The sequence below is a fragment of the Penicillium verrucosum genome, assembly GCF_028828655.1.
Source record: "Penicillium verrucosum strain IBT 35672 chromosome Unknown utg000001l_segment0_segment0, whole genome shotgun sequence".
Taxonomy (NCBI): domain Eukaryota; kingdom Fungi; phylum Ascomycota; class Eurotiomycetes; order Eurotiales; family Aspergillaceae; genus Penicillium; species Penicillium verrucosum.
In genome coordinates this window covers 14,106,862-14,125,056 of record NW_026643210.1, presented here as the reverse complement: position 1 = coordinate 14,125,056, position 18,195 = coordinate 14,106,862, and the positions used below count along the sequence as shown (strand labels likewise).

Below are 18,195 nucleotides of genomic sequence, written 5' to 3'. Positions count from 1 at the left end.
AGTATGTTAAATCAGAAGACAGTCACCACTCAAACGACCAATATCAAATATCCACCGCGATGGAGTCTCCAAGCCTTCTTTCTGGTCCCAATAATCTTTCAGGATCTTCGCTGCATTGATAACATTCAAACAGCTCGTAGCAGTCCAAAATTTCTCTAAAGATTCAAACAAAAACTCTTTCTGAGTCTGAGACCGACACTCCAACCCCGCCACGAAGATAGCCCAAAGAACACATTTGAAAAGCGACTCGTCGTCTTTCAAGATATGAATCAGACCCAGCAGTTCAGAGACCAGATCATCTTGCATGGTGGTGGTTTCTGTGAGTGCATCAAGAATCCGTCTCCCATATAGCAAAGCCCCGATTTTAAATGCCTGGGATAATGTGCAGAGATTGTTGATTTCGTCCAGGGAAGACTGTCTCGAATCTTGGAGGCTCGAAGCCCATGTGTAACAGTCAAAGTTTTGGATGAGTTCCATCATCGCGGTAGTATCTTGTATGTGTGTTTGGAGAGCGGCACCGTCCGGCAGCTGTTCTGCGATGGCGTCCCTTTCGTTGGAGAGAAACTGTATCGCCGATAACAGGAACTCTGGACATCCAAGGAAAGATTTTTCAATTTCTTCATGGGCTTTCAACTCTGCTTGGCCGTCAAATATGAATTCCGACAGTACCTTCGGTCGTAAAAAGGTTGCTCCCAGTGTTTCAATCCTATTTTTTTTTTTGTAATCGGTCAGTCCCTCGCGTAGCTTTATACTATCCATTAGGCTTCTCATAACTCACAAATGAATCTGGCTGGAGATAAAACCCCAGATCTGCTGGATCGTCTGGCCAGGCCCGTTGTTAACTCCAGCTTGCGCCTCCAGCAGCGGCCGGTGTGATGTAATCAAACTCTTGGCCCCCTCAAGATGGAAATTCCAACCTTCGCTTCCAGATTCGAGGAGATCCAGGAAGATAAGAAGAAATATGCTGGCGACTGTTGTGTCGCTTTTTTCTATTCTTCCGTCCCCAAGTACCCTTGAGAGAGCTTCCATGGCTTGATGCTTGAACAGTAGAGCATCGCGATTAGCATTAATGAGACCAGCGGATGTCGGAGCTTGAATTTGATGAAACGGCTGGCCTGTATTGGCATGGTGTCGCGCCGCTAGAGCAAGTATGCCCTTCTGTAAGACCGGATCATTCAATCCAAGGGATATCAAACTCCGAAATGGATTTCTGGGGCTGTCGTATACAATGAACAATTTGCATATGCGTTCGTTATCTAAATGCGAATGTCAGCTATTAATACCCTGGTTTCAGAGCTTTACATGTCGGTCTTACAGTAGTCTATATAATATTTCGAAGTTTGATCCAGGTTTGACATGGACGGGTCTTGCAAGGTAACCGGAAGGGTTCTACTGCCCGCAGAAGCTTGGACCAGCGCGCGAGACCACTTCTTCGGTTTTGGTAGAGCGGATTTGGTATTTTTAGATTTGTGCACAGCAGTGCCATCTGCAATACCCTCATATGAATGACCTTGCATCTTTCCACGAATGGCCACGCCCTTGACCCATCTCAGAGGTCTTTTGTCGAAGCATTCCATCCCGGCCTTTTCGCATTTGTCGCATGGCGTTCCGGACTGGTCGCATTGAATGCGGCGGTTGCGACATGTCCAGCATGGACCGCATACTGTCTCCATTTGGATATGGCATATGGAATGTGGGATGTGGCGAAGAAAGGTATAAGATTCACGGTCCACTCCAGAGCTTGAAGATTTGCTGACTGAGCAGGCCGGGTATAACCGCCTAAGGCATCTTTTTGTGGCCATCACGATAATGTTAATGCTAATGCGTGTTAAAACACCCTTTACATGCTAAAAAGGGTACTATTCCAAGGTTAGAGGTTATTATAGACCCCACTAACAGGCTAGTCAGCCTTTAAAAACAAGTGGCTATGCTACACCTTCTTATTGTTTTCTTTTTAATTTTTAATTGCATCTACGTTAATATGACCCTGGTATATATATCCCTTCTAATTGATAATCCAAACAGCTTCAAGGCCCATATTGTCCTATATGGTAATAGACTGTTGGATCCAATTCTGCTAGTTCGGAACAATATATCCACAAGACTACCAGACCAGAAGCTAAATATATGTTGGACCGCCCTGAGCGGAAGAATAACTAAAGCTACGATGCTCAATTTGACCACTGGATAGGAGTCCAGCAGAGCTGATCAGAAAGATATACCATTGAAGGCCTTACAAAAAAAAAAGAGAAAACAAAATATGGATATGGCTGGCTGAAGTATTTACACCACACCATACAGAGTAGACGTCCAGTGACAGCGGGCGGGCTCTCAGAGTCACATTTGACGAGTCTCAAAAGATTAGTACGGAGAGACCTATCTGAGACATGTAAGACACAAAGAAACAGACTTGCAGCAACCCACCAGTCCTCGAATTGCTGTAACCAATGCGGGCCGACGGCCTAGGGAGAGGCACCAGGCACGAGCCAATCAAGCAGCATGACACACAGCAAAATCGAACCAAAGAAAGCGAGGACAAGCCACTACAGCACATGGTATCTCGAATTTGGGGGCCGAAGAGCGGTCCCTGAGAAATAAGAAGAGAGAAGCTTACTGTCTGGTTAAAATTGGTGTACAGATTTAGAACATTTAGTCGATTTAGTCGATTTAGTCCCATTTTCACTGGTCCACTCACCAGCCATTGAACCACGCTGATTGGTCTGCTCGGTTCCTGACATCATTGGCGTGAGATTCTATTGTCGCTATTCCTATTTAGGAAGAATATCACAACTGTAGAGTCGATTTTTAGGAATCCCCTTCGCGTTTCAGTGTTGCTTAGCCGTAGATGTGAGGGTTTAGCGTGCCGGTTATGCTTTATTTATATAGCTGGGAGAGTTCGCACACTAGGTGTGTAGTCTACTATTTCCTATCTCTATAAACCAACTCCTCCCTCGGAAGAATTATTTCGAATCAACATTTGTACACACCAACAAGGAAGAATCTGACATTGGCATCTTCTTTTGACTACAGTGCGTGTCTACCCAACCCCACTTCATGCCCCCTATGTCCAGTACCTAACAAGGCCCTTTTGTCTTCTACAGCCTCTTCAAACCACAATGCCTGCCATCCCACCTACAATAGCGACATCAACCGCACAAACATCCATAATGGATAATGCAGCAAGATTGCTCAAGCGCAGCAGCATGAGCAACCCGGACAAATACTCCCTCTACATCTTCCTCATCATCGCCGGCTGCATTGTAGGAGGACTCATCGGGTTCAGTGTGTACACAATGTACCACGGTCTTGACGACTCAGATAGGATGAAGGACGTCTCACACGAGCAACGAAAATACATGCGCGAAACCAGGCAGCGGTATTTGAACATGTTGGCTTTTGAGGCGAGGAGACCTGAGTTGGTTGTTCCTATCAGGGAAGTGGATGTTTGAATATATTGGGTTTGGTGTTTGGGGTGGGAATGTGTCTGCATGTGGATCGAGGGCAAGAACTAGTTCGGTCTCCAGTTAGGTGTCAGCAATTTGGTTAGATGTATAATATATGTGAGTAACTGGTAATGGTGATTTATGCATGTATATGGCAACATCATATTGGGAAAAAATTCAATGGTTTGTTTATATTCAATTTACTCGCGTGGTAATAGGAGTGAAATCGCGTTAACAACAGTGTTTACCAAATATAACTAGCGTTGAAGAGAATGTCGAAAATGAAATGTGGCGAAAAGAAGAGAAAAAAAGTCGACCGAAGTGAGAGATTAACATTCCATCACAGTATTAAGAGAAGAAGAGGCCTTGCCAGCACTTGAAAGTAATGGGGCCCCCGGTCGCCACTGAGGAATGCAACGGGGAAGTTTCGAGGCCGTGTCTGAGGAAGGTCGTAACAACGTTTAATCCATCCTGGTACCTGTTGGACCAGAACCCGTCATGCGAAATGTGGTAAGAGGTACTCTTTGCCGTCTGTTAGACAACCAAAGATTTGCTTTCGCTTTCTTCTTTCTGCCCAAACCATGGCCATATAGGCTAGGGTCTGTCCCTCGCCAGTGCCAAATACCCGAGGCGCTTTGCCTCGATGACTACTAGATTGATAGCCTGGGCCACTTTGTCGCCGAAATAGAAAGAAAAGTCCGTCCTCCCTACGCAACGGACCTTAGAGTGTTTCCAACCTTCCTTCCACCTCATCGGGTAGAACGTGAATGCTGTCTCTTGCAACATTCGGATATCATTAGGCCCAGCGAAGCCACTAAGCCGAAGCTCCTTATAGACGACCTCTAACAGTTTTGTGATTATGGTCCTCGCTTGGGCCTCGTTCTCGGAGTGGTCCCGGGGCTCGAGAAGTCATTGCAAGATCGTCAACTTTGGATAATTAGCTTGGATAGAGGGTTAAAGTGATCATTTTCCACTTACAGAAAGACTGTACGGGCGACTAATTATGTCACCGGCACATAACTGCCCGTTGTCATTGGTTCATATTATGTTATATAGTAAGATGATTTGGGGAAGATAGAAGTTGATTCATCTGAGACGGCAGCTGCCGTCTAGTCCTCCTGGGTGGTCAGCTGACTGGCTATGAGCTAGTTAATTAGTTAAGGACTGTGTAGTTAACATATTGCCAGCAGTAATTTAGATCCAATCTCACTTTACAAAAGCTAATGTAGATGCTTAAAAGATGTCTGAATGCCTAGATTATAAGGTTAATAAAATCAATGTCTTCTAAAATGGGCATAGTGACTTCTAAGTAAATTGAATCTGAAGTGAATCTGAAGAAAATTAGTAGATCTCTTGGCTGCTAGTTTACGGGTAGGTGAATCTCACTTGCGGGAGAGTCATGGATTGAGGTGGGTACATCCACGCTGGACTGCCATTTGCTTTGCGGAGAGCCCGAACCCGTATACAAAATCAGTGGCCACAAGGCCCTCATAAGTCACGGTGTTTATGGTGCTGGGATTCTTGCTGATGGTTGTCTCAAGTTCAGTTAACGTTGCTTCACCACGATTGTACTGCTTGAATCTTTCTTTGACGCGCTGTCTTCGCCATCTTGATCAAGAAACTTGGTAGAGTCTAACAGAGAACGAAATGAAGTCGAGTAAAGTAAAGGCCTGCAAGACAAAACTTGAGACGACAAGGCTGGAGTAGTAAAGTGAAGTCCACTGCAAGAGTAGCTAGGAGAGGTGACAAGTTTTAACTGACGGAATGGCACGAAAGTACGCGAAGGTGACGGAGCATATGGGCCGCATTGTTGTAGTTTTGATTGGTCAGTTCATCAAGGGATTGAAGGCCGGATGAGTTCCGTTTTAGCATCTTGAGGATGCCGTTAAGATCGGAGGGTGCCTCTTTAGACTCAACAACGCCTCTGGCCTCCAGCTCGGTTATGAAGTTGCGGTCTTTGTAGGTGAGGGCAAGGGTGCGAAGCTCACGGATCCTCTCTCCGGTGTCCTTGGTATCACGAATGAAATCTTCAGGTGACGGTAGATGGAAAAGAAATTTGAGACCACAGGACTTGAGAAGTGAAGACAACCGCAAGAGTAATGTGGTATGATGAGAAGTTTTAACTGACGCTGACGGGTGACTAGACTGAATCACCAAGTAAAGACGAGAAACTGAGGGTGGGAAGAAAGGAAAATGAAAATGAGGAGATAGGTAAGAGACGAACTAAGAAAGGAAAGGTATCTAGAGGAGTGGCGCCCCTAAATCTGAACTGAATCTGAATTGAAATTGAATTATATTGAATTATAGAGAGGTAGTTGAAGGAAGAATTCAAAGTCATAGCCATACATGTTCAATACAATACGCTAAATTGAATTAACTAGAAAGAAAATTGGTAGATCTTTTGGCTAGTTTAGGGGTGGGTGAATCTTTATAGGGTAGACTGTTGTATATGACATGTTGCATAAAGCTTATTCTTTACCTAGGAGGATGGCTGGAGCGTTATGATCGAAGGGAAACGCAAAACAAGTAATAGGGTAGCCTAGCTAGGAATATATCATCATTCTCATCACACCATACGGTACCAATTATGTAGAAGTAGAATTTAAAAAAAAAAAAAATGTGAAAGAAGCAAAACAATATTAGATGCCCGCGGGCAAATATAGCGCAGAAAGGAAGCCCCAAAATGGTGTCTGTACACACCCCCGTCCCGTACATAGATGCAATATTGTACGGTCAATATAGCCCAATCAGTCGGAGCTGATTTAGATGTTCACGACCATGGCGGCAATAGCACCAAAGGCCAGGGTCAGCATAGAGACGGTGGCGCTGGTAGCACCGCCAGTGGCGGAAGATGTGGACGCAGCGGCAGCGGCAGCAGTCGTCTTGGAGGCCGCTTGGATATCAGCAGAACCCGTCAGAACGTGCGGTTGGTAAGTATAGCTTAGTGTCGCGCTCGACTTGGGCAGGCGGGCGCTGGGGCTAGTGATGCTCAGCACGGAATTCGAGCTAAAAGTGGAGCTAGCAGTAGAGGTGGACCTAGAGCTAGAGGTGGAGCTAGAGGTGGAGGTAGAAGTGGGAGTGGGAGTCGAGGTCGAAGTCGACGAAGGAGTAGAGGTGGAGGTGGAGGTGGGGGTCTCAGTAGTGCTGGTGCTGGTGCTGGTCGGAGTAGGAGTGGGGGTCGAGGTGCTAGTGCTAGTGCTAGTGCTAGAGCTGGAGCTGGAGCTGGAGCTGGAGGAGCTAGTGGGGGTAGGAGTGCTGGTGGAAACCTCAATGGTCTCGGACGAGGTGCTGCCGTTGCTCTCCTTCTCGAAGACGATAATGTGCGCGGTTTCGCCCTTGGGGATGGTCACGACGCAGCCGGTGGCGCCACCAGCGCCAGAGAAGGGCTTACCGATCATCTCGTTGACATTGTTGACAGCAGGGTCGATCTTGCAGGGCAGGCCATGGCATCCGTCACCCTCACACTCAATCTCGACACCGAAGCCAGGCATGACATTGCGGAAGGGTGTAGTGGGTTCCAGGTAGATAGGGTTCCAGCCAATCTTCAGGAAGGTGTTGCCATCGGTGTCGGTGTTGGCACCAGCAGTGTACGGGGACCAGTTACCGACAGGGTTCTCGGAGCTACCCCAGACACAGCCTTCCTCCGCGGTGACACCAGGAGCGTTAATGTAGTACTGGGCAGCAGTGGAGCACCAGTAGGACATGCCGGGCACGGCCAGATCGGCGAGCGAATCAACCATGGTGGGGATAAGCATGGCCTCGTTTCCGGGCAGCACAGTCTGGCAGAAAGAGACAGACTTTCCGGCCTTGTTGTGGGCCTTGAGAACACCAGTGGCCGACTCACAGTAGTCACGGTTGGGGAATGGTTTCTGGATTTTGCCGTCATCGTCACAGTACAGACCACCCCTCATGGACATAGGGTAAGAGTAGGAAGTCGCCTTGGGATCCCACTGCATAGACACCTGACCGGGAGGGCAAGCGTAAGGGCAATAGTTGCCAGGTTCGCAAGGCTCATCGGGGCTCATAGCCCAACCGGCGTTTTGCTCATTGGGGGTGATCTCAACCAGGCCGGCGTCGGAGGGGAACTCGCACTTCCCACTCCTCTTTTGCAAAGCCACATGGTTATGGCTCTTGCCATGGCTATGTTTGGCAGCTTCAGCGCTCGCAATGAGGGCGACAAGCGCGGCTGCGCGGAAGGATGTGATCTGGAACTTCATTGTGTCAGGGGGAAAGACTTTGCAAATTGATAAATATTAATCAACGAATGAATATATGAAGCGAATGGCTAAGTCAAACGAGTGACAAAAAAAAATTTACGGCCGATGGCCAAGGACAGACACAGTGCTCACAGAGAATGAAGGTCAAGACGAGGGAAAGGAAAGAAACGGGGAAAAGCCCCAAGAAAAGGGACACGGTCACTAGGTGAGCAGGGTCCTGGCTTAGGTCCACGAGTGTGCTAGGCTATAAAAGCGTTAGATCTGGGATGATCTGCGCGCAATTCCGGCACAGGGCAGACTTCCAGAGCAGGTCCGACTTTTATGGACGGCTCGTCCGTGATTGCCCATAATTTCCATGATTGCTCCCCCGAAACAGGAATGATGGGAGTACCAAAAGCTGTGCCCCTGAAGCAAACTCCACTAGTGGACAGCCACATGGAACCACTAGACACCTAGTGTCAGGGGCGATGATAGCCTGCAGCCAATGATGAGCACCATTACCCCGATGGTTCCTGCTTGGCAGGGGGTGCAAGACCAATAAGCTAAGAGATAGGGTTTTGTGGAGTTATCTCCCGAACTCTTTCAACGGCGAAAAAGCAAATTGTAATTTCATAAATGAGCCCTGGAGGGCAGAAAGTTGGAGGAGAGTGGAGGAAGAACGCGTTGCTCGGCGTAACCTTTTGGGAACCTTGGGATATCTTTATCACATGATATCTCAACCCTCTCTAACCTGGAACTTGCATCTTTCCATTGCAATAAATGTTTGGGAAAATAAAATCAAGTCAACCCAGAATGCATCGTACTTTGAATATACGTACATCAAAAGGAGAGAACTCCACCGAAGCACATGAATGGGGAAACCAGGCTAATAGTCTCAAGTCGGATACATTTCTCCTTTAGCCTGGTAGCACGTTAATCCCAATCAAACCCACCACACAGTTCCGGTCTGGACCTGTTGATCATTAACTAACTAGTTGGCTAGTGAACTGTCGCTTCTCTTTGATAGACACGGAATCAAATGGCCCAGGATATCCGAAGCCTTGGAACGTGCTGCCCCGACTGTCAATGTGCCTCTTCATGTCTTAGTTAAAGCTTGGCCTAGGAGAATATGGGGTTTTTTGATGGCATAACAAGGAATCCACAGGATTACGGCTATGATCACTTTAATCACGTACTCCATCAGATGCTATGCACAAGAGGGGCCAAGAGTTGCACAAATTGTATTAAAAAGTAGGTAGGGATATCGATGCAAGCAGCATGGAGCTGATTTAGTTCGTGATGCAGGTGTCGAATGTCGGCATATGATCGCTTGGGCCAAGTATATATGATAATTCCATTTTTCCGGACCTACGTCGTCAAGGACAAAGACTCTATAAGTACTCTTTCTTATTGTACTTCTTCGGACTTTGATTTGTGATGAGCTAGTTATTTGTCGGATATTCCAGTGGCCCTAAAACAGTAGCCTTGCGTCAGCTGATCACATACAGCTGTAACGACAATGGGTGCTAGGACTGGAAATCGAGAAAGGTAATGCATCACGCACGATAAACAGGAAGTCTCTTTTGAGTTTGCTGCAAGGACTGTTGATGTTCCTCGCATGTTGAGTATCCACTCAGCCTAAAGATTTCGCGGGGCCCCAGTGCATCTGACAGTATATGACAAGTCACATTGGCACGGTCACACCCTTATATTGTATACTCAATCCCCCTGACTGTGAGGTTGGACCAGGGAAGAAGTAATATGCAGAAGTTAGAACCTAGTCAGCCTCGCTCACTACAGTTCAAAGTTATTTGGCGGCACTACATCGCCCTCTAAATTTGCTCCGTAGATACTGCATCGTGTTGGACAGGGCTTCTTGCCCCAAAGGTATTCTGGTTTGTATTTTCAGACATTCATCATGACCTTTCGTTATAGAGCTGTATCATCAGACATCAAATATTCACAAATGAAGCTACTCGCCTGGTTGGCCTTCGAGGTCCTTCCACCCAGCAAAAGCCAGGACATCATGACGGTCTCTCCATCCCCAAGCAATACAATAATGCCGTGCAAGCAACTCCCACTCCTCCATCTCATCGAGCATCTCCAGTCCAGCAACTCTTTCTTTCTCGTCATTCTTAACCCACCGCTTCCAGATAAACTCAATATCAGCCGCAGCCTGGCCATCCCCAAAGCCCTGATCTTGGAATCGGCCTCTCTGCGCCTCAAGCGACGCATACGTAGGTAGGGTCTTCAGTTGGATGCCCCGCGCCGCAAGGTTCGACACCATCGTACGACCAAATGCATCATTCGGCCGAATGGGCTCATAAAGAATCAATCCGAGCGGAGCGACATTCGGCTGCGCCGCCTGCAATATATCTCCAGGCCCAGATACTGGATTCCCATGACCAAAAAGGCGCTGCGTGAAGAACGCAACCACCTGTTCCGCTTCAATGGGCGATAGGTAGACCAAACAGCACTCAGAGATCAGCAGAGTCGGCAATTCCGTCTCCACGCCTGGCAGTACTCCAGCAGGGTCACTGCATGTCGACAGCGACCGTAGATCAACCGGGTGGACATGGTACGAGGGCGAATGAAGCGCGTCCCCGGCCTCCGACACGGTAACTCGAGTATCCTTTTCCGACGAAACCTCCGTCGAGTCAATCCCAAGCGCGCTCTGTAGTACAGGTGCCGACCTAATCGCACGGATCTTCTCTGCCGTGTTGACGGCGAAATCGAGCTCGTGGTAAACGAAATCCGGGGGTTGGCGTGACGAGAGAAGCCGGAAGACGCGTGTGTCCGAGCCAGCGCCTAGAGATATAATTTGCTTCTTGTGTATATTTTCCGCTGAGCTCGGGCCGAGGAAACGGGCCACGAGCTGGTCGATCGCTGTTGTGCGGGCGTAGGTTCCTGGTGCGCGGGCAGATGCCCCGGTCAGCCATAGGCTCTTTTCTCATTAGGGATAGCATGGTTTGAGAAATCCAACTCACCTCTATTAATAATTGGCAATCTCCGCGTCGCTGCCCCGACAGGTGCCAATGCTGCTGCGTATGCATCCTCTAGGTATCCTAGCTCGACGGCGCTGAGGCGGGATACGCTTGCGTCATTGTCCGTGCCTTGAACGATGCGGTCTTTTCCAGAAGGGAGTCCAGGGAATCTAGAAGGTCCAGTTTCTTCCACGCGACCTATGCCACGGCCTTGGCCTCGGCCTCGTCGGAGAGTGTTTAGGTTGGGAATGTGAGAGGCCATGGGGAATGGAGGAAGCTTGGAGCTTGGGCTTCCGTGGTGGGGTAGCTATTTGCCCAGGACATGGATTTCCCCCGTCTAAAATATTAATATTTCCAACTCAGTCTCAATTGTATTCAATTGTATATATTTTTGCCAAATCAATCTACATCGTCGCCTATATTTCTCATTTGATCGACTCGGTGACTATAACCCTAATCTTCATTGTTAAAGGTCCTGACGTACTTAAAAGCTTATAAAACCAGGATGTTCAACGAAGACAACTACAGAAAGGATATACTTTAAATATCTCGAGCTCAACATTTACCACCGATATATACGTAATAGTAGAGCTGGCACCAGATCTGCACTTAGGCCAACTTACTCTTGACAAAGGCAATGGCCTGTGTGCCATACTCAGCTCCGTATCCCTGGTGGGTCGCATCGTTACTGCCGTTGCAGCAGTATGGGTCCGAGGAGTCGCAGTATGATTGAATCTTACTAGCCGATGGACAAGAGAAGCCAGAAGGACGTGCGTCGAACTATATCTTGAGCATTAGATTCAAAGCTCCCAACTTTAGGGGGGAAATAGGGAAGACCATACGCCCCCAGCAGCACAAGTTCCAACATCGTACGGCAATCCTGCCACATACAGTGGATCGCCCATGAAGATAGCTGCCTTGACCATGTTCACAGCAGAGGTCGACAGCTGCACTGCGGTGTTGGTGTATCCTTGGTTGGGCACGCCGCCGCCGCACAAGGCTGCGTCCATGATTTCACCACCCTAGGTTATCGTAAGAAGTTGGTCTTTTGTTTTGAATGACCGAGGGGATATAGCTCACCTGGGAATATCCGACCAGAACAAGCTTAGTCGATGGACACTGTGTGTTATAGGAGTTCACAGCCGAGGCAACAGCTGCGATGCCCTGGGCAACTGAGTTTGAGTAGCTCACGCTGCCGCAGGACGACTGCCCACCGCATGCGGGGTAGCTAATGGGCTCGGCTGTAGACCCCGAGTAGGCATTGAGGAGGCCATTGACGACCGTGCTGGATGAACCGTATCCGGGGGATACGGAGGTCTCGCGCGCACCAAAGATGTGGACGCCCGGGCAGTTGATACGTTTCTCGACGTCAACCTCAACCGGGACAGCAAGGGCGCTGCCGACAAGGATGGAGAATGTCAAGATTTTAGAGACCATGGCGTCAATGAATATCAATCGAAATTGGATCAAGCTAGGCTTTGCCTTGAATATGCTTATGTGTGCAAGTAGATTTGATGTTTTGTACTGCGGAGACCAGTTGCTTTATGTAGATTAGAATGTGTCCTTAACAATTGGAGTCAGAAGACCATTGCACTTTGCCGTATAGCAGCTCATCAAGGAGGAAATTTCCAAGATTGTTCCTTTCGACCGAGCGGGGCTTTTTGCCTAATGGTCGTTTGAGTATGAAAGCTCATCTGTGTTGTGGGTAGGATTGCCAGGTTCAGCCGTGAAGAAATGGAACAGGAACCCCGCAATTAGCCTGAATCAACGCTTGTATAGGCTTGAGCAAGGGTAGACAAGCTTAAACATGGTAGGTCATTGGATATGGAGTAGGAAAGGCGACCCGCCTGCATATACCTTGGGGTAGTTCTCCGCGTTGTTATAGGAAATAAAATCGTCAGATCTTTCTGACTTGCTCTAACTTGTTTTGGCGAACTGTAATTCTTCATGTACATTTCGGCAAAAACATATATCCATTCCCAGGGCAATAGGCAGATATAGAGCCCTAATTGTAAAGTTGGTCTCAACATGCACACTGAAGCTGCCCGTCGGGTCAACTTCCCAATTGAGGATGGCTCGAAACGTACTTGTTTCATTGGTCTCAGCTATAGGGTACAGTATGCAGAGTGAGTGGTCCTTTTATTCCTGATGGAATCTGAGCGTTGTACTGAAAATAAGATATCGGATCCCGGGATACTTCCCGTCCTATGTTTATCATGTCATGTCACTTTTCTATGTACAAGTGATCTTAAACAAAGTATCTAAACATAAACAAAGTTGTTTCGGCAAAGAGGACAAGTGCTCTGGTTGCTGCTCTTGAACCAGCGGAACAGACAGACGGAGTGGAAGGTGTTCTTGCAAGTAGCACACCGCTTGTTCGGTGTCTGCATGTCTGTTGAAATGACAGAGTAACAGATAGCACACTCGCTCTGGCCCTTCAGAGCACCTTGGACGTTCCGTCGGAAGGCCAACAACCCGTCAACTAGGTTGCCGTTGGCAAACATAATCACACCCTGGATCGTCAGCAGCCAGCTCTTCCATTTCTTCTCGTCCACAAGAACACGACTGCGACCGACAACCAACGCGGGTTGAAGCGGGTACGCGGGTGGGAGAGTGATAGAAATGGCAACTGGAGGTGACTCTTCGTCGACTGGAATGCTGGCAATGATTTCACCTGTCTTCGGGGAAATCTTCACCTCCAGTGCGCGCTCTTCGTTTGCATCCTGGGTGGCAATCCATTCGGTCACGCTTTTGAGTGCATCTTCAACGACGAGTGGGGAGATCTGGAAACAATATTAGCTATGGTTGCTGCTTTCAGACGGCCGACCACCCAAAATTACTTACGTATCTTTCCGACCAGGTTTCCACCGGACCCTTGATGCGTTTCTTGGTGTCAATCCACCAATTCTTGGTCATGTTGGCAGAGTATCTCAGGCACAGGTAGTACAAATGTACCAGGAGCCATTGTGTCTCCTTTTCGGCACTCTCAGACTCATCTGGCTCAAATGATCGAATATTAAGTTTGGATGCATCAATCATCTTTCCGTGTGATTTTTGAAGGAAGTCGAACGTGAATTCCAGCAGTGGGATGAGGATATTGTTCTCTCTGATGCTTGACAGGTAGTATTCTTGAACAGGAAGCGACTGAGTGGACCGTTAGCAAATTTATGTAAAATCAGTCGTGGAAGCGTCAAAACTTACAGCAGTTGAGAAATGGTCAAATACAACCTTCCAGCTGAGCAGGTACGCCCGCATACTGGTCCACATCTTGTCATCTCCGTAGGCAGCAGAGACCATTTTCATTGTCGGCGGCTCAAGCAATAGAGACACGAGCTCATCAGGAAGACTGACTGCAGTCTTTGATAGGGCGACCTCAAAGGATACCTTCTCCTGGGCATGGGGAATATAGTGATGGAGAATGGTGTAAGCAGTTCGCTGAACTGCTCGACTGTGCGCAGTCAGAAGGTGGAAAGTTTCACTGACATCCTCCAAGCTGTCAATGGGGATAGTGTTGATCAGGCGTCGTAACAAGTCAACAGCAACATCCCGAGGTTGATGGAATGTGGTTGAAGAATCTATATTTCGTTAGACATATCAGTCATGAGGGAAACCTAAAGTGCTTACCAAAACTGTCAATAGTGGAGGCCAGGGCATTGAAAAGACCGGCCTTTCGATCTAACCAAGCATCCTGGACATCGTCATTGCTGTCACTTTCCGCCGTAGACTTCAATCGTGCGAAGAGTCTGAAAGATGACACTAGCAATGGCAGAGCCTCTTCGCCTCCATTAGTTTCCCGCAACACAGAGTTTAGAATGCCCATGCTTTCTTCCCAATGGGATCCATAGATTTCCCCGAGAGCTGGAAGAACAATAGACAAAGTTTGGATGACTTCAGATTTCAAACCAAGAGCCATTGAGCCGGATTGAAGACATTCAATCAAGTTCTTGGTGAGGAAGATTAATCGCTGTGTCGGAATGGTGGAGACAACGTCTTCTTCTCCTGATAATAGAATATTCAACAGAGCCAGCTTCCGCAATCCTACGCACAGTTAGTATCGGTGATATATTTGCTAATGTGTTGCCGGGCACTTACCAACTTGGGAAGGATCCTGGGGCTTGAGTCCAGTGGAATCGGCGACTAGCTCATTGCAGATTCTGTTTCCGATGGGATTTGAAAGTATGGAGTTTCTCAATACGGCAAACAATGATGCCGAGCGGATGAGATTTGCTGTTCGAGCCTCTCTGCAGATCTTTGCAACGTCCTCCGATGACTTGGATTTTTGCAATGAATCCGTAACAGCCATTATCTTGACGAAGGCTTCACCAACCCGATAGTCCAAGGGGGATGTACCCTTTAGTTCCTCTAGTCTGGTTTCCCAGAACTCGGCAAAAGAAGAGGAAATGGTTCTCTCGGGTGCGAAGTTGACTGGTTCATTGTCACGAATCCAGTTACCGAGCACCTTTCGACCAGCGAAAACAATCTCCATGTACTCTTCTCGTTGGTCAGCCAACTCGAGACCTGAGATGCCATTGCAATTCTCGATACTCAAATCGTCATCTATAAGTTGAATTGCCAAGGGCAAGAAATGGAACAAAGTCTCTAGGTCCTCCTGGTCCAGATGTTTCGATAACTCGGAAGTAGAGAGAATGCTGATGGTGAAGATTGCGAGACGGAATGCAGAAGACCGATGGTCTGAATCGCGAGGAATAGTCGGCCATAAAGCTTTAAAGGAGTCGGATAGTTCACGCTGGATCAAGTGAACAGCACCTCCTAGGGGGCTTGTTATAGCAATGGAAGGGCGAGGTGGAAGTTGGAGAAAGGGTGTGAGAGACTCCTCCCATGAACGACGAGAGGGCAGAATATCCTTCGCGGTATTAGTTGCGCGTTCAGCCGTAAGACCTGGCAGCAATTCCTCTGCGATAGCAAGAAGTGATTCAATCCTGAACCCAAGTCAGCACAATTTGCAGCAGAATATAGCGGTAATGGAGTACTCACGACAATGATTCTTCGTCCACATGACTGAATCCATGTTGGAGAATTTCGATGCCCGACTTAGCACTCGTATCGCCAACACCAGATTCTTTCAATGATTTCAGCAACGCTTCCGCCAAGCTTGCTACCTCTTCAGATGGTGATTCTGTGAGGAAAAGTAGCTTTCCTGCTAACTTCGATCCAAGAGGTCCATTTTGGAACACCCGAACTGAAGATGGTGCAGACTTTCCGATATGAGAAAGCCCATGCAAGGCATAAAAGACTTTATCATCTGAAGATAGCGCCTCGATCAAAGATAAGAATATCTGATCCATCAATACGCCGTGTGATGTTTTGTTCTGAAGGACTGCAGTGATGATAGGCCAATGGACATGGCTTCCTTGGCAAGCTTTTCCAAGAGCCCGCACAACAAGCGAGTTGATCTTGTCTTTGTGCTCAGCATGGTTGAAATCGAGAGAGGAAAGTAAGCTTTGGAGTACATGCACATTGGATGGCTCTAGTTCCAGGGCCAAGGCTCGCTCAACAACGTTCTCGAAACTAGATGCAAATCCATCCCACTCGCGACATTGCAAGATGATTGAAATCAACCGATCAGCAGAAGGCGAAAGCAAAAGCTCCGGTGCATCGTTTTGCACAAAGTATTGGAGGTCTTGAGACCTTTTGGCGACAGATGGCAGGCTGCGAACACACTCCACTACCGTGGCGGCCGCTCCATATGGTTTCCCATTACGGCTGCGTAGGGCTTCGAGACAACCTTCAAGAAGAGAAGTGCTTGTTCTTTCAAAGACCTCCGATACTTGGGACTCGACCTCGATATCTGCAACCCGTGAGAGAACAGCAGACTTCAAATCCAAGAGGCGTTTGGCTTGAGCACATATTGAGTCTTGAGATTCAAGGAAGTCCTTTGATTGTTCTGGAGATGACAGCTTCACAGCTTCTAGTAGTCCATCGGAAAGGAATGTACACAATGATTGCAGTTCCTGGGCTTGCTTAGTGGAAGCCAGAGTGAAGACATAATCCACACAAATTCCTTCGGCTAACTCGGCCGGAAGTGACCATTGTGTCAGCTCTGGGTCAATTTTCACATACTGCACCACCAAAGGAGACAGTCTCTTCGCGATGAATTCGGACTTTTGCTCCTGGGGGACCAATGTTGCAAGCCATGTTCCTATCTGAGTATAGGATTTCCATCCGATGGCAAGATTTGAACGCGGTTCTTCTCTCGAGTTGAGGCCTTCTTGCAAAGCTTCAGACAAGGCAATTGCGCTGGTAGAGGTAATTCCATGGTCAGCAGCGGCCTTGTCAGCACTTGCTAGTACTTCTTGTGGGATGATTCGAAGCAATTGGTCTAGATTTGACCAGAAGTTACAATGTCCACCTTGAGACCCTTTTTGCATGTACTGGCGCAATCTCTTCGAGGCAGATGATTTCCCTGTGTAGTCATCTGTCCATATTTGAGGCCTCAGCGAAGATAGTGAGAGAAGGGACTCTGACAATTCAGTAGCCGATCCGATTTGCTGGAGAGACAAAGATTTCCCAATGACGGCTGAACTGAGAGTCTTCCAGTCAATCCATCCGGGCTCTCGGGAAACCGCAGATCGAAGCAGGATGTATATGGAGCGGCGAACAGATGGATCGTCGTGATAACAGAGAGCCCACAGATTCTTGCTGGCTAACAAGTTCTCGATTTCTGGTAGATTCTTCTGTAAATCTTCATCGGATGCATTGCCTACAGACAATGGATCGTTAGACAAGGAGTATTGCAAGGTAGAAACGCGTAACATACCTAGTACACGGTTGAAAAGCAAAATTGCGGCTCCCGCAACACGGGCATATTTCCCCTCGGCATCGTCTCTCTTCACTGTCCTTTCATCACTCAATGTCAAGGCTGTCTGGTGAAGAATAACATCTTCTACAAAGTCCAAAATGGAGCTTTGGTAGATCTTCCACACGTTGTTTCTTTTTTCTTCGGTTGTAAAGACTTTTGTGAACGATTCAAGGGCGGCACGGTGGACTGGTCGATCGTTGTCGTAGATTCCTGCGATCCATGCTCCGATGGTCTTGGGTAAATTGGGCACGATCCGCTTCCCAACAAGACCAGAGATTGTCCCTTGTATCGGATGGGCAATTTGGCGTACTCGCCGTGATAAATCAATCGAGAGTCTGGGGTAAATTCTGACCTGGGAGAAAACAATGTTATTACTTGGTATTTTTATATAGGAGCGATCTATACATACCCATGCATCTAGAAACCCATCGTCTAGAGTTCTTTTCGTCTCTTGCACTGTTGATATATGGTCACGAAGCTCCTCTAGAGCTTTCAATCGTGTAATGTCATCTTTCTTCAGTAAATTCTTGAATGCAATAACTAGTTGTTGCTCCGCAATGCGGGAAAGATCTGGCGGTGCTGCAATGTATGTGAGAGCAGACGGCTCCTTTCCCTCGCTCGAAAGACCACCAGAGAATCCCCCGAATGACCCAAAGGCACTAGCAGCAGCGCGACTGCTGGAGGCCTGGGATTTGAACTTTTTGCTCATGTGGGGTATGAGGTCAGCGGGATAAGCAAGTAGTGGGGGAGGA

At 47.9% G+C, this 18,195-nt stretch overlaps 7 protein-coding genes across 7 annotated transcripts; 1 reads left to right on the top strand and 6 right to left on the bottom strand.

Moving 5' to 3' along the window:
- Positions 1-6: 6 nt before the first annotated feature.
- Positions 7-1,673, bottom strand: N7516_005215 (Zn(II)2Cys6 transcription factor; the record flags this gene model as incomplete). The annotated part of the gene is made up of 3 exons (XM_057217935.1): positions 7-706; positions 779-1,256; positions 1,316-1,673. The coding sequence occupies 3 exons, from the start codon at positions 1,671-1,673 to the stop codon at positions 7-9; spliced, it is 1,536 nt and encodes a 511-aa protein (XP_057079818.1).
- Positions 1,674-3,116: 1,443 nt separating this feature from the next.
- Positions 3,117-3,449, top strand: N7516_005214 (uncharacterized protein; the record flags this gene model as incomplete). Its single annotated transcript, XM_057217934.1, has 1 exon — positions 3,117-3,449. The coding sequence occupies one exon, from the start codon at positions 3,117-3,119 to the stop codon at positions 3,447-3,449; it is 333 nt and encodes a 110-aa protein (XP_057079817.1).
- Positions 3,450-3,791: 342 nt separating this feature from the next.
- Positions 3,792-4,032, bottom strand: N7516_005213 (uncharacterized protein; the record flags this gene model as incomplete). The annotated part of the gene is made up of 2 exons (XM_057217933.1): positions 3,792-3,974; positions 4,024-4,032. 2 exons carry the CDS (start codon positions 4,030-4,032, stop codon positions 3,792-3,794), a joined length of 192 nt encoding a protein of 63 aa, XP_057079816.1.
- A 5-nt stretch (positions 4,033-4,037) lies between these two features.
- Positions 4,038-5,050, bottom strand: N7516_005212 (uncharacterized protein; the record flags this gene model as incomplete). Its single annotated transcript, XM_057217932.1, has 2 exons — positions 4,038-4,343; positions 4,910-5,050. Coding segments are annotated over 2 exons (447 nt in total), but the record flags the coding sequence as incomplete, so codon positions are not given.
- Positions 5,051-6,205: 1,155 nt separating this feature from the next.
- Positions 6,206-7,660, bottom strand: N7516_005211 (SUN domain-containing protein; the record flags this gene model as incomplete). Its single annotated transcript, XM_057217931.1, has 1 exon — positions 6,206-7,660. One exon carries the CDS (start codon positions 7,658-7,660, stop codon positions 6,206-6,208), a length of 1,455 nt encoding a protein of 484 aa, XP_057079814.1.
- Positions 7,661-9,611: 1,951 nt separating this feature from the next.
- Positions 9,612-12,060, bottom strand: ppm1 (protein C-terminal leucine carboxyl O-methyltransferase ppm1; the record flags this gene model as incomplete). Its single annotated transcript, XM_057217930.1, has 5 exons — positions 9,612-10,546; positions 10,627-10,930; positions 11,254-11,403; positions 11,466-11,645; positions 11,704-12,060. The coding sequence occupies 5 exons, from the start codon at positions 12,058-12,060 to the stop codon at positions 9,612-9,614; spliced, it is 1,926 nt and encodes a 641-aa protein (XP_057079813.1).
- An 824-nt stretch (positions 12,061-12,884) lies between these two features.
- On the bottom strand, positions 12,885-18,152 carry N7516_005209 (ubiquitin-protein ligase RKR1; the record flags this gene model as incomplete). The annotated part of the gene is made up of 8 exons (XM_057217929.1): positions 12,885-13,406; positions 13,468-13,767; positions 13,825-14,198; positions 14,248-14,661; positions 14,716-15,563; positions 15,619-17,344; positions 17,402-17,795; positions 17,853-18,152. 8 exons carry the CDS (start codon positions 18,150-18,152, stop codon positions 12,885-12,887), a joined length of 4,878 nt encoding a protein of 1,625 aa, XP_057079812.1.
- Positions 18,153-18,195: the final 43 nt, after the last annotated feature.